This window comes from Sebastes fasciatus, chromosome 6, assembly GCF_043250625.1.
Source record: "Sebastes fasciatus isolate fSebFas1 chromosome 6, fSebFas1.pri, whole genome shotgun sequence".
Taxonomy (NCBI): domain Eukaryota; kingdom Metazoa; phylum Chordata; class Actinopteri; order Perciformes; family Sebastidae; genus Sebastes; species Sebastes fasciatus.
Window position 1 is genome coordinate 12,126,152 of NC_133800.1, and position 26,697 is coordinate 12,152,848.

General features: G+C 39.9%; 2 protein-coding genes across 6 annotated transcripts in view; both read right to left on the reverse strand.

Moving 5' to 3' along the window:
• aopep (aminopeptidase O (putative)) overlaps positions 1 to 5,804 on the reverse strand; it is a 90,693-nt gene extending 84,889 nt beyond the window's left edge. For all 3 annotated transcript variants that reach the window (XM_074637659.1, XM_074637660.1, XM_074637661.1), the window contains exons 1-4: positions 5,694 to 5,804; positions 2,691 to 3,523; positions 2,226 to 2,395; positions 471 to 723 (exon numbers count right to left, since the gene is read on the reverse strand). In XM_074637659.1, the coding sequence (XP_074493760.1) occupies positions 471 to 723; positions 2,226 to 2,395; positions 2,691 to 3,481 (1,214 nt within the window). In that variant the 5' untranslated portion in view covers positions 3,482 to 3,523; positions 5,694 to 5,804. The remainder of the gene's footprint in view (positions 1 to 470; positions 724 to 2,225; positions 2,396 to 2,690; positions 3,524 to 5,693) is intronic.
• Positions 5,805 to 6,934: 1,130 nt separating this feature from the next.
• Positions 6,935 to 26,697, reverse strand: part of dock8 (dedicator of cytokinesis 8) — a 73,706-nt gene continuing 53,943 nt past the window's right edge. For all 3 annotated transcript variants that reach the window (XM_074637663.1, XM_074637662.1, XM_074637664.1), the window contains 12 exons: positions 23,811 to 23,969; positions 23,626 to 23,726; positions 20,957 to 21,149; positions 19,862 to 20,005; positions 18,963 to 19,094; positions 18,419 to 18,553; positions 17,942 to 18,031; positions 16,434 to 16,670; positions 15,254 to 15,397; positions 14,014 to 14,120; positions 10,845 to 11,015; positions 6,935 to 8,782 (listed from right to left, as the gene is read on the reverse strand). In XM_074637663.1, the coding sequence (XP_074493764.1) occupies positions 8,731 to 8,782; positions 10,845 to 11,015; positions 14,014 to 14,120; positions 15,254 to 15,397; positions 16,434 to 16,670; positions 17,942 to 18,031; positions 18,419 to 18,553; positions 18,963 to 19,094; positions 19,862 to 20,005; positions 20,957 to 21,149; positions 23,626 to 23,726; positions 23,811 to 23,969 (1,665 nt within the window). In that variant the 3' untranslated portion in view covers positions 6,935 to 8,730. The remainder of the gene's footprint in view (positions 8,783 to 10,844; positions 11,016 to 14,013; positions 14,121 to 15,253; positions 15,398 to 16,433; positions 16,671 to 17,941; positions 18,032 to 18,418; positions 18,554 to 18,962; positions 19,095 to 19,861; positions 20,006 to 20,956; positions 21,150 to 23,625; positions 23,727 to 23,810; positions 23,970 to 26,697) is intronic.

Consider the following 26,697-nt stretch of genomic DNA (forward strand, 5'->3'; position numbering starts at 1 on the left):
GCCTGCAGCAGGCTACAGCTGGGCTGCTGCTGGAGGAAAACCATGAGGGGAGGAGGAGGATTACTGGAAACCACTGGCAGACCTGCCAACCTGCTGGCCAGCGGAGAGGGAGACCCCAGCCCAACCCTGCCCTGCCCACAGCAAGCCAGCCCTCTCTAATGCCCCAGCCTGCACTCTATATCCTGTTGTACAATTTATGTGAGCTTTACTTCTTTTGGTCTCCAAACATAATGTCTGCTGGGCACTGAACCTAATGTAATATAGTACAAGCTTTAATGCACTTGTCATAAAAAGCTGATTGAGTGCTGCACCCTATCCATCCCCATAACTTCACCTGCACCATTTTTGGTATGGTGAAAGGAAAAGTTTCACCATGGAATGTAGAAGGGCCAGACTGGGTTAATAACAGTCTGGAGAGGAGGAGGACGTACAAGAAGAAAAGAACACATAAAGAACAAATAATAAAATACCTGCCAGTCTTGAGTGGAGAGCCCTTTACTACTTCACTGATGGAGCTTCCAAGTCCAGACATAAGGTCAGCATCGGTCCATTCTCCCGGGCCAGCCCCGAGTTTGGCAGGCTCACTACAATCCGTCTTGTCCCTCACCTCTCTTTCCACTGCTGGGGGAATTTCTGCTGTGACTTGGCGCCAGTGGCCCACTGCCAAGGTGAAGGTGGAGGCGGGCATGGGCATAGTGACGTAGTAATTCCAGATTAAGAAGCCTGCGGAGAGTAGAGGGAGGGGAAGAGAGAAAGGATGAAAATGTCAAAGGTAGGGAAATGGAGAGGGGAACAGACAGAGAGCACAGAGAGAGAAATGAAGGAAACATTTGGACTGAAATGTCATTTCTTTTCTTTCACTATTCAGTCTGATGTCACGTTCATCTTGCATCTTATTATTTCGCCCTAATCAACCCGTTTCTCTCATGTTGAACCTTTCAAATGACACAGATTTATGGTATAGTCGCTAGAAGCAGTTAACATCTTTATAGAAAGAAGTTGTTAATTTTGTAAATCAACTGACAACAACCTGTAGAGCTGCTTTAATCTCACCTGACACCTGTATCTATTTTTGTTGCAATGTTCTGTCATTTTTCTAGCTCTGGCACAGGAAGACAACGCTGTCATTCTTACTCCACCTACAAAGCTCTGTCTGGTTTGACTGAAACAGATGCCAATGAGCACAACACCATACCTGTTTGAATTACTAAAAAAAGGTTTTAGATGTGTACAGAGTTTCAGAGGTCTGGAACATGACTAGAGCAGACTTGCTTCAAAGTAAAATGTAATGTCTTCTTTGAAATGTTTCTATACCGGTGCCAATACGATACCTAAATTCAGGTCCCAATATTATTTGCAGTACCTAATCCCTTAAAAATCCGTAAAATGCACTTTTATTTATGGACAAATTAGGGATGCACGATATATATCGGATCAGATAAATTATTGCCCGAAAAAAGGTGAAATTTATATTATAATATATTATTCCAATAACGAAATATAGCCGATAAATTATCGTCTTATAAAATTAAAGCGTCTTCACAAAGGTGGCGGTACGCACCTTTAAAAGTTGGTTTGCAATCCGATACACCAAGAAACACAGAGAAGAAGAGGAAAAAGAAAAACAAGCGCAGCACGCTGACAAGAGAGCCACTCATGTTATCGCCGGTGTGGATGTTTTTCACAGTTTCAAAGGCAGACAACACGATTGCAATTTGCAAAACAAGTTATTTGATGTACTTTACCAGAAAAAATAAAATGAACATTTGAAGTGTCAGAACTGTTCTGTTGTTTTGGAAATGTTAACAATAGTGATATCAGTTAGTTGGTTGGTTAGGTCAGCGCTATGGAATATTAAATCATCCATCTTTGCTCATTACACCTTAGCATTTCTTACCCTCAGGTGTGCATAAGCTACAAGTTATGAACTTCTTTTAAAACAAAAAAAAGTGTATTTATCGGTTATCTTATCGGTATCGGCCATGCGAAGCAGGTAATTATCGGTTATCGATATCGGCTGAAACAAAAATCCTTATCGTGCATCCCTAGGACAGATAGTCAGTTAACAAGCCACATTTTCTAATCAAAGGTCTAAAGATAGAAGGTGTTTTATGCTATACAGAATGAAAGCCCTTTGAGGTAAATCTGTGATTTTGGGCTACATTAATAAAAATCAACTTGACTTCTACTGGTTGTCACAAAAGGTTTGTGAAATAACAGCTTACGTGTGTCCCCGTCCTCAATAGGTACAGTCTGCTCCTCCCCGCTCATCAAAACCACACACTCACTGGGGGCCCGTACTGTTGCCTGCCATGTTGACATGGCAACAGCCGGCTCCTGGCAGGGGAAGAGCGCTCGGTTGTTGATGGGAGAACCGGCAGTGTAAACACACACCCTGGAAGGGTAAACAATGGTAAACTATAAACAACCCTCATTTCAACTCTCAAAGGATCCACCAAACACACACACACACGCATCCACGTAAAGCATCCACACAAACAACAGAATATGATAGCCTGAAGCGTGTTTTTGTGAATTAATTAATCAGTATTATTCTATTCTAACATGGCAAGCTCAGAATATTATACTGTAAGTCGAGTAGCAGAAATGAGATCAGATGTGCCACCAGTTTTAAAGGGGAGTCTAATCATACCATGAAACCACTAAATGGCTTGCATCCTGAGACAAACCTGTTGTCCTGGTCTTTGGTCCACCTCACAGAGTCGCCTGTTGGCCTCGTCTCGTAGCAGATCCTGAGAGCACGAGGGAACTCCTGAGGCGACGCAACCCCCTTCTTCCTCACCTGCAGACTCCAGCGGTCTCTACGAAAGTGCAGTGAGCTGCCGTCCTGAGCACCAGGGGCACGGCTACACTGCAAAAAGAGCTGGTGCTTTTGCCTCCATCGGCTAGACAGCATAGAGATTAGGGTCTGAATAAAGGCTGCTTGTGGGTTCAGTGAACCGTCACCTGACCTCTCAGATGCGACCTCTGGTAGGAGACCAGACATGGCTGACACAGAGGTGATGTCCACCTCTTCCACCTTTGACACATCGAGGTCACAGCAGTCCAGCACTAGGGTGAAATCGCCGTCACTGGTGGTTTCCCACAAATGTGAAGACTGAATATTTTTGGTTTCAGCTGCGGTCTGCGACCCAACGCCAGACATCTTCTCCGTCCTCGCCGTAGTCTCCCCAAGCTCTTCTGTACCATTCTCCACTGTGTCCACATCCAGAGATCTACACACAAACGTATCCTGACTCCCTCCAGCCTCTACAGTCCCAGCTCTAGGTCCAATGTCATCCTCAGCCAAAGTCCCTAATCCAGAGCAAGGCTCCAGGAACAGAACGACACTACCACCGATGACCTTCCTGTCAAAATGAACCGTCAGGTCCAGCACATAATGTCTGACAAGTATGTGGTTAGTATTTGCTCGGAGTGGAAGGTCATCCGTGTCGGGGTTGAGGTCCTCGTCTGGCTCCATGTCACACAAATGGCGTCAAAGTTGAGCAGAGGATGGCTAAACCTAGGAGGCAAGACCAAAAAACAGAGCTTTATTTATTTATATTTTGATTCCAAGTTACAAACTTTTTATTTACGTTGGATTATTGACAGAGTGTGTGTTTATGTAAGTTTCAGACACAACTATTAGTTGATATTCTATAGCTTCATGTGGTTACTTTTAATATGTGAATTAAGTGTTCTGCCAGCGTACTGTGATGAAGCCAAATCTGTCAGGCTCTGTATGCTCAACTCAAACTTAAAATGCCAAACTCCATCTGTTCACACATTCCACAAATGTTTCCAAACAGGAAAACAGTTTCATGATCCCATTTTGATCTGTTTTAATGAAGCAGTATTAACAAAACACCTCAGCCCAGGCACCAGGAACAGCTAACGATCTGCAGCGGCCTAAAACTCTCCTGCTGTATATCAGAGTTTTTGCTGTCACAATCCATCCATTTATCCTGCTTGGGGCATGAAGCAGGCTTGGCAAGACAGAGGTGCAATTACCATTTACAGCAGGAAATCCTCAGAGGTTACTCAGTGCGTGAGTATATTCATAAAATTATGAGCACACAAAAAACAGTGGTTAATATCTACAGCTACAGGAAAAAGCAGAAAAGTCATAATATTTCTCATTACTGTAAGAGGCTGGCTAAAAAACATCGGACTTATATAACCACTCTGTTTCTAACTATGCTCCTGTGCTGTATCGCAGTTTGTTTGGTTCATGAGCTTAGTGGAGTAAAGATAGATATCAAATAGATAGAGGTCATTAACTTATTTGTGAAAGGTTAAACTGTGGCAGGTTAGGGCGTATACAGTGTCCTTGCAGGCAAAACAGGTAAGAGCTTGTCTTTAAAGGGGACATATTATGCTCATTTTCAGGTTCATACTTGCATTTTAGGTTTCTACTAGAACAGGTTTACATACTTCAATGTTTAAAAAAAACTTTATTTTCCTCATGATGTCTGCTTGAATATACCTGTATTTACCCTCTGTCTGAAACGCTCCGTTTTAGTGCATTTCAATGAAATTGTAACAGAATTGCGTTGCTAGGCAACAGCTTGGGTCCATGTTTACTTCCTGTCAGCTGTTGTCATTCACATACACTGCAGCAGGAAATAAACTGGGACACATTTAGAATTTTTACATTTAAAACTTTGAAAGGGTCTAAATATTGTATATTTGTGACATCACAAATGGACAGAAATCCTGACAGCTTGTTTCAAAAGCTCAGTTTCTCAATACGGGCTGTGTGTATTTCTCTGTGGATGAAGTGTTTCAATACTTTCACAGTATTTATATATAATACCTGCTCCACAGACAGACTCAGGAAATCCTTTGTCCCCTGAGCCATCAAACTGTACAACACCTGAGGGGGGGCAAAGGAGGACGGTCTGCAGGACACAGTGCACTTTCATAGACTAAGCTACCGGAGTTAACCTGCACTATACTCATTTTTAACACACTTCTTCTTTTCTTCATCTCCTTGTATTTATATATCTGGTATATGTTTTTGTACTTTGTACTTTGCACTACTAACTTTTTTACTGCCTTTTTACTAACATGTTTTGCACTATGGAACTGTGATGCTGGAAACTTGAATTTCCCTAGGGATCAATAAAGTTACTATCTATCTATAGTATCTATCTATCTATCTATCTATCTATCTAATATAAAAGCCATGGAAATCTCACTTTTTACAATATGGGACCTTTAACGCATACTTATATGTCAGACCTTCTCTTAATACATCCATCATGTGTCAGACCAGATACAACGTCACGTTCCTGGTTCTCATCAAGGGTCCATCTTTTTAAAGTTTAAATACTTTTCTGTGATGTTTAAGCACCTTAACACACGTTTACAAACAGTGAAGTGGTAGGAGAGGACCTGACAGCGCTGTAACACTACTGTGACTCATAAAAAGACACAAAGACGAGATGTGTTGAGTTAACGTAACGTCTGGGTTACCATCGTTACCGTAACGTCTGGGTTACCACCGTTACCGTCTGAAGCTTGCTGACTGACAGGACACCAAAGAGTTGGAGTTAACTTTGCATCACTAGCCAGCTCTCTGTCATTCAACATTCACGCCCAACACTACACACCAGCGGTGCCGCCAGTAACCACCAGCAGCTCCACTGCAGCTATCCGTAGTTTGTCAAGAAAAACAACTGTCAACATACCGCTGGGAATCACAGAGGTACTCGCTTGTTGTGAATGAAATCTACAGCAACACACCCGAACACACTTGTGTCCGTCATGTCGTCGTCGAGTAGTGATGACGTCACATTGATGCGACAGCAGAAGATTGTAGTTTTTCCCGCTTTTTAAACTCGCTTTGTGTACTAAATATATCCAAGATTTATGGGGGGGGAAACTTTAGTAGATATTTACCATTTTATTCATCAATAACAAGTTGAATAATATATAACTATAATACTGCCTGACTGCAAAAAAACACCAATATAATGGATGTAATTAGGAGAGTAAGCGTTACTTACCTAACCATAATTAACCATGTATTAATGCTCTTTGTGACCCTTATTGTAAAGTTGAAACGATCACCAGCTATTAAACATTAGTGAAACATTAGAAACTGTAAATCAATTCCATATTTTAAAGATGAAGATGTTATGCTACATGTTAAAAGAAAATGCAATTATTTAGAAAATATATCAATTTTAGCATTTATTGAAACAATTTTAGTACTCTATGAAAATAAAAACATTTTTTTTTTTTTTTACTCAGCCAGCATGCTATTTAGAAAAATACATTTTTAACTAAAATTGAATAGCCTCCGAGAGGATTTAACTACAATCATGTTTTTAACTGGAGGGGATCTCTATAAAAGGGGACTATCTAACTTGGTCCAACATGAACATCAAAAACAAATGCTTAAAGGCAGGTGTGGTGTTTAATAATTTCTCATTGGCAGAAGGTCGTTATTCTCCTTCATTTTTCTTATGGCTTCTGAGGTTTCTTCATCAGCCTCTTATTAATACATTAATAATGTCTTTTCAAGCATTAAATAATGTATAAATTAATACCTTAGTTCACATGGACACCATTAGTAAATGCTTATTAGACACTTTAGTTACTGTTAATTAACTGTTAATTAAGGCTTATTAATGCATTAACTAATGTTAATGTACCCTTATTGTAAAGTGTTACCAATAAAATTATAGAACAATTTCAGAAAACTGTAATCTTAAATGTGAATAAAATTGATTACAAATGATTATAATGATATGGCAAATTGATAACTTGAAAATTAAATCTGCTAAATATTGTGTCAGTTTTTGCCAGTAAGCAAGTGGTATGGCTATGTAATATTAATACTGTAATAATAATACCATTTTATGAAGGCTATTTCTTGAAAGTAAAAGTTTAAAAATAGTCATTAAACACAGTGTTGACAAAATGTGCATATATTAAGTTTTATTCAGGTTCTTCAACAGCATTGTATGCATGACAAGTAAAAAAATTAATAAAACACATCAGGTATGAACATGAAAAGAACTGATAAAGAAACATAAATGCAGTCTCCAGTGGTTGAATGCCACTAATATATGTTATATAACACCAACTTTCTGCAATGTATTGCATGTTTCAAAAGTAGGTATACATTTTAATTAATACTCGCAATTAATACACATGCTGCATGACTTTCTCATCTCATTTAGCAATTTTAAAACCATTCAAGAGTTCATAAATAAGAGATGTACCTGGAAACAAAGTGAAAAATAGTCAAATGAGTATTAATAATGTACATAAAAGTATACACCCACTTTTGAAACGGCAAGCGCATTTACATTACTGAAATACGGAATGAGCTGCAACATAACACCAACGAAATGAGCTGTGTCGTGGATGTCAAATGAAATCAGGTTGCCACTGTTCATTGCTGCAAAAAGCAGTAGTACATTTCTCCTCTAGGAATGTATTCTGACATATGGAGTAAACATAATTCACATTGCAAAGCACAGCTGTGTGGAATGACGTCTCAAAATGTTGAATTTCTAGTGAAGTGTCTCAGTTCCTAAGTAAATAAGGAAGGAATTAAATTTGGCACTGTGTGTATCGTAGGAAGTGGACTATTTACAAACAGTTACTGAAACTTACTGGAACATGTTACAGTACACTCAGTCACTGAATCCTGCCTGCTGAATAATATTTCCAATTAATATCATTATTGCTATTATTTATCTAAAAATACATTTCCATAAAATAAATGCAAAATAGTTTTTCATACCTTTGTAAACATCTGTGTAACTATCTGATGTAATACCTCTACTATACTATATACAAAATGTGGGTTTACTGTAGAGATAAGCCATGTGTGATTTAGATAAGTCTATCTGCCTCCTGTGTAATTACATCAGATAACTCTCAATAAGTTAAACTCTTCCATTAGCTACATGGCCAGATACTGTATGTCCAACACTATTAAGACAAGAATAGCCTTAAGAGCTAACACAGGGAATTTTCCAGTGCACAAATCCATCCATACTCTTTGCTGCTCTAACTGGCACATTTCATGCATAGACGCCCCAGAGCGGAATTTCAAAGGCCCTTTAGCACAAAACAGACTCATTCATCATCATCGAGTACAAAGTGACTTCAGTATGGCACCAAAATCTTCTACTCCAAACATTATCTAAATAAACACACATCCATTCACACATGTACACACACACACACACAGGATGCAAGCATTATTGGCACACATACAGGCCCTGGGCCAGCTAGGACCTCAGAGAGGAACTCTAGTCGGCCTCTTTACCAACCCAGAGGAAATGTTTGCAGCATTATTAGGACTTGCAGTTATCTTAAAAAAAAAAAAAGAAATCAACAGAGCCAAAGCATCTGAAGATTTTACAGTGAAATGCTCAATAAGCTACACTTTGCTTGAGATTCGCTCACTCTCCTTTTGCCTCCTGTAACAAACAACCGCGCAATCCTAAAAGTGGACGTGGAGCAGACATTAATAAACACTGATGGACTGTTGAGAAACCTCCATCGTGGACACAATGAGCTGCTCCAGCACAGAGGAGTTCAAGGGTATCACCAGCAGTTCAGCAGTTCCTTTCCTCATTTTTCTCCTCTTTCATCTTATCTTCTCTTTTCCCCTCTCGGTTGTGTGACAGCCTCCCCTTCCTCTCCGTAGCGTTCACTCTCTCTCTTTCCTCTCTCTCTCTCTCTCAGACGAGCCGTGGCATCTCAGGAGTTTTCCTCCTGAGCTCTGCGGAAACTTAGACGTTTGAAGGAATCCCTGTGAGACGGAGAGGACAAGTGGATGAGGGAAGACGGGGAAAACACAGGATAAGGAATGATGATGGTGATGGTGAGGAGGAGGACGAAGGGTCAGGGCAGGTAGGTGTAGGAGTAGAGATGTACGGTAAATGTTACGGTACGGTAAAATAGGAATTTTTGTTTCAATTACTCACTCTTTACAACCTGCAATGCCATATTTCAGGGTTCCTTCACAGTATGGAAACGTATGGAATTTGATTTTAGTAATTTCCAGGTCTGGTTAAGGATCGAAAAAATAGTCTGTTTTCCAGACTACTGCCCCTATTCTGTTTTCTAAAATATTAAATTCAGAATTTCTAAAAGTATATTGATCATACAAGCAGAGTCTGAGTCCAACTTTCTGCATAGGACTGTGGACTGAACAGCCAAAGTGGAAGTGAAATGCAAGTTTTCCGAGGGCTGGCTTGACAATCCCAAATATAAAGCCCGGTTAATTAAGGATTCTAAATGAGAAAATAAAGATATTGTATAAAAATCGTTCGACATTTCCAACATAGGGAGGCAGCAATTGTAAGCCATATGCAAAGGCAAAAGCACTGTAGTCTTGTCACAGCATCCTCTGAGAGTCAAGTCAAGTCAAGTCAAATATGGTCTGAAAAATCTATCGAGACGTCTGGAAGAGTATGGAATTTTGAAAGGGAAAATGTGTAGGAACCGTGATATTTATAAAGTAGCAGACATACAGTACGTAACTCACCCATTAGCTACCCTGATACTTCACCAAGGCCCAAATGTTGGACATGGTCATACATGAGAGGATTTACTCTAAGATATTAAGCTTATTGTAACGTGTATTATGCTTCTTCATTAGAACTAGGCCGATAAATCAACAGGCAATTATATTGGCCGATACTAGCTTATTGCAGATGTATCTGTGTTCATACCAATATGTGCTGATTAACTGTTATCGGATCCCTTTAGAGAGGACGTATCATGCTCATTTTCAGGTGCATACTTGTATTTTGGGTTTCTACTAGAACATGTTTACATGATTTAATGTTCAAAAAATGCTTTACTTCTCTCATACCGGCTGTGCTGCAGCACCTCTTTTCACCCTCTGTCTGACACGCTCTGTTAGAGCTCTGCTCTGATTGGTCATCCGGCACACTCTGTTGTGATTGGTCAACCGAACCAAACTCTTCAGGCTCTGCTCCAGCTCCGCTCTTACTAGCTTTATGTGAGGGCGTGCCAAACTAGCCGCTAAGCAGGTATTGTGCAAAAGTGTTACTTGGTGACATCACCACGTTACGGAAGAAAAGGCGGGACTTCAAGAAAGGCGTTTCAGGCGGTTCAGGAGCGGTGTTTCTGTGAGAGAGCGTAACTCCACTTTGGGCTTTGTAACTTCGCAGACCATTTACATGCACAAAAAAGTATATAACACACTAAAGGAAAGGGAAAAATCACAAAAGCATATTAGGTCCTTTTTAACTCTCAAATATCAATATTGGCATTAAACTAAAAAAATCCAGTATCAACAAGGATTTATTTTGTATTATATATTTATATAATGTATAAAATGTGCACATTATTTTGCTGGTGTTAACATCAGTCCTCATCCAATTTAATTTAATCAAGAATATGCAACTGCTTTTGGAAGCTCTCTTCACATTCCTTAGGCTGAGTGGAAAAATCTAAATTAGGGGGATAAGTATCCCTTTGAAGTACATGCTCATCCCTTAGCATGGAAATACATTGCTACGAGATGTAGCGAGATCGCCATGGTTGATCATATAAAAGCGCTTAGCGAGCAATCAGCCCTCACTAATTCATGGGTGCAACGTGGCCGTGGCATTGGTTCAACACTCAATCTGTGTGCTGTGGCTCTGGTTCAGCTATCAATATTTGTAGAGGTGACACGGGCAGTGTGAATGGATCTCCGCTCAATTCCATTTGTTCTCACTTTCCTTTGGATTCAGCAATCACACAGAGTGATGAGAAAAAATCAATGATATGTGTTCTATTTTTCGACGCCGTCTCTTGTCAAAACAGTATTGGCTGTTTGACTCGGTGGGTCTGTTTACCTGTTTTCCAGCCGAGGCCTGATGATGGGTTTATAGAGCTCAGGGATCTTCCTCTCCAGCATGGGCCTCAGGTTCTCTCTCAGACGGTTGTAGTTCTTCTTCAGCTCCTGCTGGTACTCTTTCTGGTCAAACGTGATCAGGTGCTTGTTCTTTTCAACTGCCTCACCGCACCTACAGGACAAAGAGAAGAGCAGGGCGCAATCAGTGTTATAATGCATGTTCTTAAATTACATGGAAAAAAAGAACCAAATGTACTCCTTGACCTGTTTAATGTAATAACCTCCATCATAAGAGCAGGTTCAACAATGATTCCATGCAAAACAATTCCGCAGTAATCCTCTCTCTGTCCTCAAGCCTTCAGAGAAGCACTGCACTGTTTCATGCTAACAACGTACTGTAACTACTTGACATAAATTGGACTCCTTTGTATGCCAGGACTCTAAATGTGAGTTAACAATGTACTCGGCCGTAAGGAATTCCTACATTAGATCTTTCCAAGTACCTCGGCTAGAATGCGAGCTAAACTGTAAATGACCCACAAGGCTGTTTCAAAGCGCAGTTAAAAAGACACAAATGACCAACAAATAAAAACTCCTATTCTCCCTTATGCCTTATGCTAACGGCCAGCAGCATAAGATCTGAGCTGAACTAAGAGCAGAGGGCAGGTATGGGGTCTCCCCGCAGTCCTCTATCATGACATGTATAATGGCCAACAAACAGAGCAGTCTGCAGGAAATAAGAGAGACTGGGATGATTGCAAACACATGTCTGAGTTTATCTCTTAGTCTTTAAAGAGGGTAATATGGAAACAGCAATGTCGTGTAACAGTTTACAGTAAATACGCAGGGCAATGAGCATTAAGGACAGGGACTTTCCCAGCCATAAAAACATATATGAATATGTCGCTCTCTCTCTCTCTCTGACTGCTTGGTTTGACGAATTTTAAAGTTAATTCTCCTGATGCATCTACAATATTTAAATATCTTCATTTTTATGATTTGACTAAAAATGAGTGTTTCTCTTCAGTAAAAAATAAGTATGGCTCTTCCTGTAATGCAACAGGTTTTATGAGCTAACTTTAAAAAACAAAGACCTATGGTCATCTTTGTCTGTTACTGGAGATAGATAATCCACATTTGGGCAAAGGGGAGGTGGGACTAGACAGCATCAACACGACAGCTTGTGACAGACTCAGACACCTGCCAATTATCTTTTCGAGCCTTAATCTCAAAGACAATATGTTTTAGAAATGCCATCAATGCAGAAGGTAGAACAAGTGACATTCACTTTTGAGACCCATTTTGCAGATCAAATGTGCTGATTTTGATTTTTCAACAGAGAAGTAGTACTGTAGGTGATTTTCCTCTTGACTTCAATACAGTTCAGAGTTGAAGAGATGTTGGTTGCTGCTTAGTTGTTGCTTTTCTTTTCTTTTCCATTTTCTTTTACTATTTTTTATTTTAGACAACTGCAATTTAAATTTTCAATTTATCACTTGAATGATGTCTTTTTATACCTGAATTACAAAGCAATTTCTTAGGATTCTAAACAACTTAGTCTTTTCCAATTTTTAAAATTTTTTTAACAACCAAACAGAATTTCTTATTAACTGTTTCTTTAAGACTTCTCTGTGATCGTCACTGATTGGTAACACACACACACAGCGACGCTGCTTCAACGGCTTCAACGGCTTCAACTCATGTACTGCTTCATTTATAAACAAGGTAGTACTCTAGTATCGATTTAGGTCCATTTCAGGACGAGAGGAGAACATTTTTCTTTTTTTTGATAGCATTGAAAGTAAAGTTGGGCTCTGCTTTATGATGGGTCATATTTTTAATTTTGTTGTCGAAATGAATGATTCCAGCTAATCAAAATCAACAAAGTAAGTTATTACTGTAGGTTTCAATTTTACATGTGAGTAGATTTTATCTAGTATCATGCTGCATAAAAGGAGAACACAGTTCATTAAATAGACCATACAATTTGAAAAAATGTTGCATAAATTTGCAACACTGTGATACATATCTATATCGAAAAATATTCTTACTATTGTGATGTTGCTGCAGCTATATCATGCGGATCTACCCTGAACATTACAGTGCATCTATACAATGTAATGAGTTGCACAGCAGATGACATGTTTTACTGTGAGGCCTGATGAGGTCCGAGATCTAATTCAGTAGGGAAAAAGATGACCAATTTAGGAAATAGTTTGCCTGAGCGGATGTTATTAGAACGCTGCTGTCAAGAAAATTGGCATACAAAAGGGTTCAGTGCCAGCTTGCCTGGATTTAGGACAGAAAATAAACCTTTATGAAATTACAGTAAATATTTGCCAACCTGCTTGTAGCAATCAAGGCAGCTGGAATGTGACATGAGGGTTAGAAAATGAAAACCACCTTTTGGAGGCAAACTGAAAATGCCCACGAGATGAAAGCACACACACAAACGCATACACACACACAAAGACGCACGTCTCCTGCACAAAAATCAGCATATCCTCAGACACATTGCTGTGGGTTAGGATGGTTTTAAATTATGTTCTGAATATTCAAAATATAATGAAACTCTTGGGAACAATAAACCTTTGCAATTCAAGAAGAAAAAGCGCTCAATGACATTATGAGGAAAAATATCTTCCACTCTCTTGTTGGAAATGAAAAAATATCCCCTGACACAATGGCTAATATTATTTCACACTGTACCTGTTTGGTTTCTTTAACTATCATCTGGTGTGCATTTTAGTGACGATTATCATTTCCATCTCTGCATCTTGACTGACACTCAGTTTAAACAGGAGGATATCAGTCTCCATCAGTCACAGTCGTCTACGGGGCTCTTTTATCTTCCTACACTGACACCGGTGATGATGTAAATATAGAGCATCCTGGAGAAGACTTTCACTCACTCAAGATACAGAATTTTCTACACAGAAATCTCTTTGAAGTATTGTTCTATACTTCCACCTACTGAGCGAGTGCCAGCCACTGGTAACAATAAAAGAGTAGCAGAAATGTAAATTCAAGTAAATTAGGTTTAGGTTTTCTTTGGCTCACCATGAAAGTTCTTGTTTTTTTGGATTTTTTTTGTAGTGTCTTTCCTCATTGTTGCATGACTTTGGTGCAGTGTTTAGTCAGTAGATGGTGTTTCTTTGATCGTATCTTACCTCATTATAAACTCTTTGAAACACAGGCGCAGTTTATTGTGGTGACGGAAGAGCTTCGGGTCCGCTGGGATATCATTCAGGAAGACTTGGGCCACCTCCAATGGGCCCTACAAGGGGGGGGGGAGGAAAGGGACAAATACAAGACAGAGTTAGAGAGACAAAGAAAGAGAAAGCAAAAAACAGAGGGGAGGAAGGAAAGAGAGGAGGTAAGAGAGGAAGCGTTCGAGAGTGTATGAACAAAGGAGGGATGAGAATGGCCCTCATTCAGGGAGGGGGAAATGACTTCCTCACTGAATGCCTAATGCATGCCCGAGATGCTGAACCAGAACATGAGGAAGATATCAGATCAGAGAGGGAGCCATGATGAGCCTCCTGCATGGCTAATGTCATCGCCAACCCTGCACACACCCACCATTTGGCTCCCATTTGCCCAGTACGAGATCTTGTTATCCTAACTTATATTCATCATAAAACCACAGCACGCTCGCATAGTGCCTGCATCACGACAGGCACAGTTAAACAGCTCTGATTAGCATCATAAACGCATCGGGCCTGGGCCTCAGTCCTTGGTCTGAGCTGCGGACCCACACACAGAAACCCAGCCTCCTTCGCTGATTACAGCCAAGAGTTATATGTTTACGGAGCTGCTGAGCATTAGCGTTATGTAAACAACCATCAGGTCGGAGCGAGGGACCTGTCAGATTAGACGCTGGAAGATAAAGCATAGGGGGGGAGGGAGCAGAGACGCCGTAGCTTGCTTCATCATTACTCCAACATTCGCCAGGCTGGCAGGACCTGGAAGCTATCAGATCAAAGAGACCTCCGGTTCAGCATGCCGTGCGGCGGGGACATGAAAGGAAAGAAGGGCCATGAATTGACGTTTTAACTAAATCAGGGGAAAAGCAAAGGAAGGATTAGGGTGGTGGAAGGGGTGAAGGCTTTGATGTGTGATCACTGTCAGGTCTCCCACCTGCACTCTGCGACTACAATGGAAACTGTAAATGTGATAAGATAAATAGAGGTAAATTATTCTGGTTTATTTTCCCCCCGCACATTAAGAAGGAACACTCAGGGGACAAAAGGGGCTATGTATGATACAAAGAGCAATCATACTGGGAGAACAGCCATCATTTGGTTAAGCATGAAGTAAGTGATCATTTCAGCTGACATAATAGGAGTAGACAGACGGTAGTGTAAAATAGAAGCAGTGCTTTCATTCACAAAAAAAATCTGTTTGTACCTGGTTAACGGTGGCTCCCACAGCGCCTTGTAGCAGCATCTGTAACATCTTAGCATCAGGCTGTTCACGGTGTGTGGCAACCGCTAGCTCTCTAGTCTTCTTCTGCATGTCCTCTATGGCCACCTCGATAGGAGTCAGGTCAAACTGGAAACAAGAAAGAGGTAATAAATGTATCGCTGTAATCACCAAAGTGTCTTAACCTCTTAAGCCCTAGGGTGCTGGAAGGTGTGATTTGCATAGACAGACGTACCCAAAATAAATCAAGAATAGCTCCACATATGCATGATCTTGGTATCTATGGATAGGTAAGACCTCGGAGAATTAATTCCCAGTGTAAGTAACGTTGTGACTATGCCTGAGTAAATTGTGTTGAACCAAAGGAAAAAATTTCATTTTTATCCTCGCCTAAAATGTTTTCTAGATTAGACAGTGGATAACACCATTATAGCAATGATGCCATGCACAGAGATGCCACTGAATAAATTCAACAACTCCTTGACTAGATATAAATAACACAAAGCACAGCAATTCTACAAAGGTTTTAGTAAGGATAGGACCAGGAGGACTCTCCATTTGGCCACTTGGATACCCAAAGTGTGCCAAATTGGTTTTCTACCTCTTGAAAGGGAATCTGGCTCTAAAATACTACTGATATCCACTACAGGAGGCTATGTGCACACAATGGAGCCTTTGACCATGACATTTACCCTGTGCATCATCAGTTTCTACCATTGTGCACAGTATGAAATCAATAAAAAAACAACTAAATTGAACAATTTTGACTCCAAATGGAGTAGTTTTATTATAATAATGAAATATGATCAAGTAAAACTTAGATAATAACAAATAAGATCAATAACAATGTAAATAAGATAACAAAAAAGAATCCAAAGTCAAGTATGTACATTCAATATAAAAACGGTAAAAAATAAAATTTCTTGTGCTTTTATTTTGTAACTAAAATATTGAACTCATTGCCAAACAAACATTGTTTGGACAAAATACACGTGGAATGTTTTTTAGTAGTATTAAGGCCTTGTCTTTTAGAAACAATTCATAAAAAAGACCACCGCAGCATTTTATGAAGTTTTTAAAGGGCAGTGTTTTAACACACAGCTCAGCTGAAACCGGTTCATCGGGTAAAAGAGTTAAAAGCCGCTAGATGTTCTCCACCACTTACCTCTTCTTTCTGGATGACATCGATGCGAGTCTTGATGTAGGGGAAGGCGTGCCTGGTGGTAAGGATGGTTTTCCTCTTGTACTGCTCGTTGAGTTCCCCCCGCGGCCGCCCGCTCTTGGTGAAGGGTGTGGTGTACATGAAGCGCAGCAAGTTGAAGTTCTTCTCAAAGTTTGTCAGCCGGTCTTTCATCTCATAGTCATCAAAGAAGGGCTCCACATAAGTGATCTGGATGTATGCCTGCAGAGGAGCGGTGGTTTAAGGTTTACTGGCAGTTTTTCAATATATGCAACAAAGCAGACAAAAAGGAAAATACATCTTGCACATAGTCGGTTTGTTTAATGTATTACAGGTGTTTGTTTCTGCATAAATTTATATTTGCATGGTCTATATATATATGATGTCTACTTTAGGGAAATACAGTAAATTACACTACACCTGTATATAAGATGATACATTACATGTCTGTCAACATGAATACAATTTATTTGCATATTTTTTGAGCGCTGTAAGTTTTAACTTCACATATTTTATACATTATATATATATATATTTATATATATATATATATATATATATATTCATATTAGGGCTGTCAATCAATTAAAAGATTTAATCACGATTAATGGCATGATTGTCCATAGTTAATTGCGATTAATCGCAACTTAATCACACATTTTTTATCAGTTCAAATGTACCTTAAAGGGAGATTTGTCAAGTATTTAATACTCTTATCAACATGGGAGTGGACAAATATGCTTGTTTTATGCAAATATATGTATATATTTATTATTGGAGATCATTTAACAAAACAACACAATGTCAAATATTGTCCAGAAACCCTCACAGGTACTGCATTTAGCGTAAAAAATGTGCTCAAATCATAACATGGCAAACTCAAGCCCAACAGGCAACAACAACTGTCAGTGTGTCAGTGTGCCGACTTGACTATGACTTGCCCCAAACTGCATGTGATTATCATAAAGTGGGCATGTCTGTAAAGGGGAGACTCGTGGGTACCCATAGAACCCATTTTCATCCACATATGTTGAGGTCAGAGGTCAAGGGACCCCTTTGAAAATGGACATGACAGTTATTCCTCACCAAAATGTAATGTAGGTTTGGAGCGTTATTTAACCTCCTTCATGACAAGCTAGTATGACGTGGTTGATACCAATGGATTCCTTAGGTTTTTTTAGTTCCATATGATGCCAGTATCTTAAAAAGAACTGAGCCCGCTACAACCTAAAGATTGCAAGTTGCGTTAATGAATAATAAATATAATAATAATAAAATGAGTGGCTTTAAAACTAATTTGCATTAACGCGTTGTTATCGTGTTAACTTTGAAAGCCCTAATATACAGTATATATACATATTCATTGAATGTTATTAGTAACATAACAGTTTTGATAATGTAAAGATTAATCAGCGGGATTATTAATATGTTTTGTCTTACAGTACAGACAGACATGTAGCAGCAATCAGTGGTGTGACATTACGGTCACCTACCTTGCTGGGGTTGAGTTGTTCTCTGTCCACTGCTTTGGAGTCCTTGATCATCACCAACGCATCCTCTCCAAAGCACTGACTGTAGAAGTTCTAGGAGTGGGGGAAATTGTGTAGTTAGTATACAGTATTGTTCATAATACAGTCCTTTAGATTCCCTAGCCATCCAAGGTTATTCATTGAAGAATAAAATGTCAAAAGAACACTTAAAAGCAAGACATAATTTGAATGTCATTTAGCAACTGATTCATTAGTGAGGCTGACATTGTATTACTCTTCATGACATTATTTCTCCTTTTAGGCATGTAAATGAGTTCCAAGTTTTCCAAGCTCTCTAAAAACTCACTAAAAACAGATGGATGATTGTGAGTGTTTTGTCATTATCAGATTCCACCAGTCCAGCCAGGCACCATCTTCCCTTTTCACTCCACCCCAATTACACAACATGCATATCAGTGCACACACTTTCCTGTCTCGTACCTCAAGCCTGTGTGATATCTCAGGCAGATGTGTGATCCTTGGCTCCTTGTAAACGAATTCCCGTTCGTCCAGGTCGCCAAATTTGGCCCCATAAAAACCCACCCGGAAATAGGTCCCAAACATCCTCTTATGGCCCTGGAGGGAAACAAAGAGGAGATTTTTTTTCAGTCTCTAATCAGTATGACATCAGTAACATATTCTTTTATCAATATGGTAATAGCCTTTTATGGGGTCTTTATTGTGAAGAACACTTGGAAGAGTTTGGTTTAAAAAAATTGATATGCCTGTAAACTATCGGAGAGAAAAAAAAAATGGTATTGTTGAGCACAAGAATAATGTCCTTTTCAAGGATCTTAGTTATCCAAAGTCATTCTAAAGGAATAGATTATATGTCCTTAAGAAATGCTGAATAAGGAAATGCTTTTTCTATTCTGCAAAACATCTTTCTGCATTATCTATCACATTATCTCACTGTCTTTGTTATTTGCACTTTAACCTTAACTGAATACATGCGGCAGCCCCGACTGCAACATACAGTTGTTACCTTCTGAATGATGCTATCAAAGGCTTTCTGTAGTTTGTCATGAGTGGATGCCAGTCTTCTGAAGTCTCTGTGAGCCTCTAGGATCGGTATGATGATCTTGTAGACCTCATTCACTGCCTCGAAGAGACAACCCTGATGAGACAACCATCACTGCTGGTTAGCATGACCACATACACAATATATATTTAAAGAGGAGTGAAGATACTGGTATCATATGAAACTAGAAAACCTAAGGAATCCATTGGTACCAATCATGTACACTAACTTTTGGTCGGGAAAAACAGGCATTTACCTCTCACAAGACATGTGAATGAGAGTCAAGTCAGCACACTGACAGCTGTTTAGTTTTATACTAAATGCAGTACTTGTGATGGTCTCTGGACAATATTTGTCATTGCTTTGTGTTGTTAATTGATTTCCATTAATAAATACATACATTTGCGTATTAAATACTTGACAAATCTCCCTTTAAGGTATATTTTGAACAGATACAAAATGTGCAATTAATTGCGATTAACTATGGACAATCTTGCTATTAATCGCAATTAAATATTTTATTTGTATTTTAGTGATTAGTGGAGCCTTGAATAGTTTTAAAATATTGTATGTGTTTGTAAAATGTGTGTCACGATGGATACCTTGTCTTTCTACTAGTAAAGTAAAGTAACCTGAACCTGAAACTCTAATGTTGTGGGTTATGTAAAAGCACAGGGCTTCTTCTGTGTAACACTTAGTCCACTTTAATGCCTTATCTAAAATAAGGCATATAATATGAAATATACATATATCAAAACTTGATACGAATTTGTACGTAGTATGGATTTGGGACACAGCTGCAGGTTTTTATGTTAACACTAAACATAAATAGCATGAATATCAGTGCAGCTTCGTTGTCTCACATGGTTGAAGAGATCAGTAGCCTGCTCGAGCAATCCCACCAGGCCGCTCTCGGTGAAGTAGCGTCCTGAACACACCCCATCCTCGTCCGGGGACAGGATGTCATCCGACACCGCCGACTCCTCCAGCACATTGGGGGAGATGTTCTGAGGAGAAAAATCAGCCGGCAAATCAATCAATTAGCCCTCTTAATCAAATAATCAATCACGTGGCTGACTTTAAAAGGAGATGCCCTACAGTGGGAAATGAAACTAATTTGATGACCGTCCAATCAATGACCCGCTGACTGCTGGGGGTTAGAGTGTCCTGTACCAGAGCGCCACGGAGGTCATGTGTGTGACACAGCTCATCGATAGCGCCGCCATCATCAACAGTTGCTGCTATAACTGTTTGTTTCCAGTTGAGGGGAACAGTCTGTTCACATATTCCCACGGGAGCACATTTGCCTTTTTTCCCCCCTCTTCAACTTCAAAGGCGCTGTGTTAAGCAGACCTACCAGGGGACCATATTTATATGTTGACGTTATGAGTGTACAGCTCCCCCCTCTGGACACACACAGCCAAATTTGGAGAAAAAAATCCGTGGGGAGATGTATGATGTGGTGTGTTCTGTTGTGCAGGGGAGGGTTTGTCTCCGTTCAACAAAACAACCAGCAGTCACAACAAACAAACGCTGAATGTTTTATTTTGTGTGGCTGTAACTGCTCCTTTTTTCAGTCTAAACATGTTTTTATTATTAGTTCCTTGCTAATATGGTGTGTGTATCTGCATTTATTACACGGCTTTGTTGAATACTCAATTCTGATTGGTCAATTACAGCGTTCGACAGTCTGTTATTTCTTTATAGCAGACTGTTGCTATGTATAACAGACCGTTGCTATGGGCGCAGTTCCAATGTCGGACCATTTTTGTGTCAAATTATTGATTTCTTAAGTAAGTAGCCGTGTAATAAGCGCGATATCGTACAGCTAGCGGGTCATTGTTGTGAAAGAAACCCCTTCAGGGCGATGCAAGACTGGTGCGGCATCGCCCTGTCGTGGGTTTCTTTCACAACAATGATCGGCTCGCTGTACATTATCCCTTACTTGTGTTCTCTACCTGGAAGGTGACGCTGCCAACAGGCAGGTACTTGTGATCTTCCAGCATGCTGAGATACTCGGCCACCAGAGCAGCAGCGTGGACCAGACACATCGCAGACTCGGTGTAACACTTCCTGTTGTTGTGCTTCTCTGCCATGTTCTGCAGCCAGGTCAGACGGAGGTCAGGAGACGTCTGGTAGCCCTTCGCTATCCTGAGGACGAAAGGGGAAAGAGGGTATTGTTTTTATTTAAACAAGTAAAAGTCTCATTGAGATTTTAACACCTCTCTTGGCCAGACTTGGCCAAGAAGGCAGCATAGAAACACACAATAAATACAACATACACAAGAGACTGAGAACACTGGTGCAAGCTTCCGTACACATCATTATAACTTATATGAAATGGTTCAACGGACTTCACTGTGTTTATGGAGAAAAAGCCATATGGTAATTTTTATTGCAAAAGCTCACTGGGCAAATTACCGCAGCACATATCCAGTTCATATTTCTCCAGTAGCTATAACACTAGATCACCAGAGAAAATTCTCCTGTTGGTCCCAATCACCCGAACAGAGCTGCATGGCAAATTTCCCTTTTCCTTTTACTGCAAGCATGGAACGAGCTGCAAGGCATACTTAACTTGAAATCTTTACCCTCTCTTGACATTTTTAAAAATGTTTTTACAGAATAATATAGTTGCTTTTAACAAGTGATTAGCTTCTGATTCCTGTGTGTTTTGTGTCTGTTGTTTTGTTTTGGTATGTTTTTCATTGTGATGTTATCTGTCCTTGTTTCTACTCGTATATGAAACTTTTTGCTTGCTGCCCATCTTGACCAGGACTCCCTGGCAGAAGAGATATTGTATCTCAATGGAACCTTTCTGGTTAAATAAAGGATAAATAAAAATGAATAAAACTGTCAAACAATAACACAATTCCAAATGAATTAGTTTGTTCAGTGCAAGTGCTGCAGTCATGATGCATTTGGGGACTACATTTATGTCGATATATTTTGGCATATAGGCCCAGAGAAAAAAACAAATAGTCTCAACTATAAATCAATAAACATAAGGAAAACATTCTTAAAGTGTCAGTAGGCAGTATATTTTTGGCATCATTGGGCAAAAATTCCTTAATAACCTTTCAACATATTGTGATTCAAGTATTCTGAGAGAAAACTAGACTTCTGCACCTCCTCATGGCTCTGTTTTCAGGCTTTAAAAAAATCGAGCCCGCGATGGGAGATTTTGACCAATCACAGGTCATTTCATTGAGAGAGCATTCCTATTGGCTGTGGTCCGGTCTTGTGACCAGAACTTGGCGTTCCTTCTACAGATTTTACAATGGCGGCCGCGTCTTTCTCATTTTACAGCTAAACCGTGCACTACAAGATGATTCTGAAAACATTTGAGGCGAGAAATAGGCATTACAGTAACAGAATATTGATTCATATTTGATCAGCGTTGCCTAGTTTGACCATTTGGTCGGAGTTCGCGAGTGATTGACTCGTGACTCTCATAAACGGAAGATGGACAGCAGACCTCAGATCAGCTCTGACTGGTTGTTTTCCTCCGGTATGTGAAATCTTGCAGATGCCGTTAGGAGAACTGGAGGACAACGGAAGACGCAGAGGCACATGATTTTTTTCAGATTACCGGTCTCATGCACTACTGTCAGAATATAGTGGCCGTTTTATTAAAAAAATTACTTTTTTAAAATCATATCTGCTCCATTTCTACCCACTGCAGCTTTAAGTTTTATGCTTCTTTTCAGCCCCTTTTAGCATTTATAATGGTTGTGTCTTGCGCTCCACATGAACCATGATGTCACCCTCAACAGTTTATTCCTACAGCACAGGAATATATATATATATATATCCTTATAAAGAGTGAATTTCTAGAAACAAAATGTGTGCATGAGAGTGAGTGTGGCAGTCATGAAAGTATTTGGGTCGTTTAGTGTTTTTATGGGCAACGAAAAAAATATGGAAAATGTTTTCCTGTTCATGGAACGCATGAATAATCATTAGCCTAACAGCATGGGAATAAATCTGAAACACTCTGAATGAATTTATTTTTAAAGCAGGTGAGTCACTATACTATACGAATGAATTCAAGCATCTGGAGGCCAAATGTCTCGTGCATCAATGACCCGTGTGTTCGGGAGCTCGGAGGTAAACGTTGGGGTGAGTCCAGGTAAGTGCGTAGAGCTAACGGCTCTTTCTGTGCAGCCGTCAAACACTCACCAGGTGACAGGGACCAAAACCCAAACAGAAAGGTGCATGATAAATGACACATGTGAGTGACATTAGAGCGTGTTGAGGGAAAGCGCCTAAATCAACACACAGCACATGTATGCTCTCTTTGTCCCACTGTTTCCCCTTCGTGTTCTCACACACACACACACACACACACACACACACACACACACACTCGCGCACACACACACACACACACACACACTGTTTGCATTTGCATATACACAAAGCCAGATCAGGAGACTAAACTGCTACCACATGGTTACCATAGTGAGGGCACCAAATAGAGTCAAAACAGCCCAGACCACAGAGAAATAGGAACCAGCAGCACAACATAGAAGAGAAGCCACAGGGTGATGAGAGAAAGAGAGACGAGAGGGAGACACTGAAGACAGAGAGACACAGACGAAGAGACAGGATGGCTGTTTCTCACCTGTACATGAGATCCATGAGCATCTCAGGATCTTCCTGGAACTCCCTCATCTTCACTGTGTCCGACAAAATACTGTTGAGGTTTCTTAGAAGCTCATCCACCTGAAAATACAGACAAACACACGAGGCAGGCGTGAGGCTACGATCCGATCAATATTAGCAATGTAACACAGTAGTATTTCATACCTGTGAGGGCAGCGGAGTGTTCTGCATCTCAGCGTCCTCCTCTGCGTAGGCCAGAATGGTGCGCAGTGAGCATCGCAAGTATTCCTCCTGGAAGTCTGAGGACTTGCCCACCAGCGAGGCCAGAGACATGGTGACCTGCATCTTCACTCTGGAGAAGTTCTGACGAAGACAGAGGGGACCGCAGTGAGTGTCAGGGTTAAACATTCTGCAGTGTTTATCAGTCAGTAAGACAAAGTGAAAATGTCTGATGTGAATGTGAAGCCTAGCAAGGCTGAATTTCATGTGACTTTGGATTTCCACAGACTCTGAAATTAAAACTTTTTTCCTTTTGACGCCTTCCCTGCAACCTATAGAAAAAAATATATTCAATGGCTAGGCAAGGCACACTGAGAAATGAAGCTTGCAAGAATGCTAATGCCTGATTTATACTACTGTGGCTGTGCGCATATGCATTCTGTGGGGCACCTCTTGCGCACGCCAGGCATATATAGTACTGCAGCACGTAGCATGTAATTTATTTTTGATTTGGACCCACGGTTTTCAAATCCCTTGTCAGGCAGTCTTTGATTTATTTGCTAGGCAATAGTGATTCAATAGTTCCCTATTAGTTTGACCCAACACAACTCCATGGCTGGAAAAAATTAAATAATGGAAGAGTTGGATGATGAGGAGGAGCTCCTGTGCTTTTAATAAATAAGGTTGTTGTTGTAAGGATGTGAGGTACTTGTCCGGACATCCCACCTCCCGGCTCTGATGTCCAATCAAACTTCTGCACCATCCGCAGTGTCTGGAGCGTAGTCACATTTTTGCGATTATAGCGGGAGCTCTGCGCAAGCATTTCCGCTGAAGTATAAAATATGTATGACATTCCCTTTTCTACATTTGCCTCTAAATTTCTTAGGAACTATAAAACCTCCAATAGGCCAGGGCATGTATTTTTATCAGAAATGGGCCATTATGTTTGTTTGTCAGTTCCAAAGTACCCTGTGTGATTAAAATGTCATGATAGTCTTTAAAAATGTCCTATAATATACATTATACAATTTACTTTTTATTCTTATGGCCCACTATAAAACTGGTGTAGGCAACAGACATGACATACAGATACTACTACTACTACTACTAAAGCTGCAACAATTAATTGATTAGTTGTCAACTATTAAATTAATCGCCAACTATTTTGATAATCGATAAATTGGTTTGAGTCATTTGTTATGAAAAAAAAGGAGTCAAAATTCTCTGACTCCAGCTTGTTCTGCTTTCTTTACCTCTCTATGACAGTAAACTAAATATCTTTGAGTTGTGGACAAAACAAGACATTTGAGGACGTTAAGTGTCGAAGCCTTTATGTCAGTATATGTATGCATAAAAGATAGAAAAACCCATCTGCATACTTACGAAATATTTTCTTTTTTGCACTTCATTGATATATACAGCATGAACGTTTTGACAGCTTTCAAATAATTCAACCCCTTTTTTTTAACCTGATCTCCAAGTTCCCTACAGAGATGATACAAAATCTAAATAAACCAACAAAAAAAAAATAGATGGAAATAGAGAAATGAGTATGCACTGTACTTTGTTGTGTGCATGCAACTGTTGAATGTCTAACATATGAAAACATATGCAAGACTTCCAAATCTTTTCCAAGTCATGCAATACCGTAGAGCTGCATCGATTAATCGATTGGTTGTCAACTCTTAAATTAATCTCAAAATAGTTTGAGTATTTAAAAAAATAAATAAATAAAAGTCTAAATACTCTGATTCCAGCTTCTTAAACATGAATATTTTCTGGTTTCTTTACTCCTCTATGACAGTAAACTGAGTATCTTTGAGTTGTGGACAAAACAAGACATTTGAGGACATCATCTTGGGCTTTGGGAAACACTGATCCACATTTTTCACAATTTTCTGACATTTTATAGACCAAACAACGAATTGAGAAAATAATCAACAGATTAATCAACAATGAAAATAATCGGAAGTTGCAGCCCTACAATACAGTGTCTTTGGAAACACTTTGCTTGCGCTCATTTTAATTATTTATCGCCATTTGACAGCACACAATAAGAGAGCTGTAACACATATAATATTATTCAACTGAAAAAAGGATAATAAGCAATATTAATATTGGTAAGCTGTTTGTTGTTCTCTCTCCTCATTTTTTGTCCCTTGCCCCCTCCCTTTCCTCGTCTCTCCATCCTTCACACTACCTGTCCGAGATAACAGGCCTGACAAACAGCCCTCCGTCCTCTGCAGCGAGGCCTGTGTGCGTGTGTGTGAGAGAAAGTGTGCTCGTGTATGTGTGAAGTCCCATCTATCTCCGGCATGACCAGCTAAGCGGGAAATGATCTCCCATTAGCAGAGACATAATCACCCATGGATCATCTCTACGGCCCCATTCTGTTCAACTGAGCATGGAGCCAGAGCCTAACCACCCATCACTGCCCTCTAACTCAGTGTGTATGTGTGTGTGCGCACTCAAAAAGTACCCTAAATGATAGCTTAAGTCAACACACAACCCTCTTTGTCTTTCATTCTCATATGCCCCATTTTCCTCTGGCTTTCTTTTTATTCTTTCCATAGCTGGACAAGGTTTAACCACAGGTATCTGCTTTTTAGTGATTTGTTCCATTTCTGGAAAAAAAAAAGAAAAAAAAATCTCTCTTTTTATTACCAGTCTAAAATTAAAGTAAAAGATGGACAGAGGAAAAAAGCGTGTGTGACAGACGGAGAGGAAGACGAGGGCAGATGAAGGGAGGAAAACATAAACAAAGGAAGAGGTGGAGAGTAAGTTCTGTATGAATGAGTCACACGGCTGCTACGCTAATTCAGATCACAGCTCCCTCTGTATACACCATATAAACAAACATACGCTGGGACAC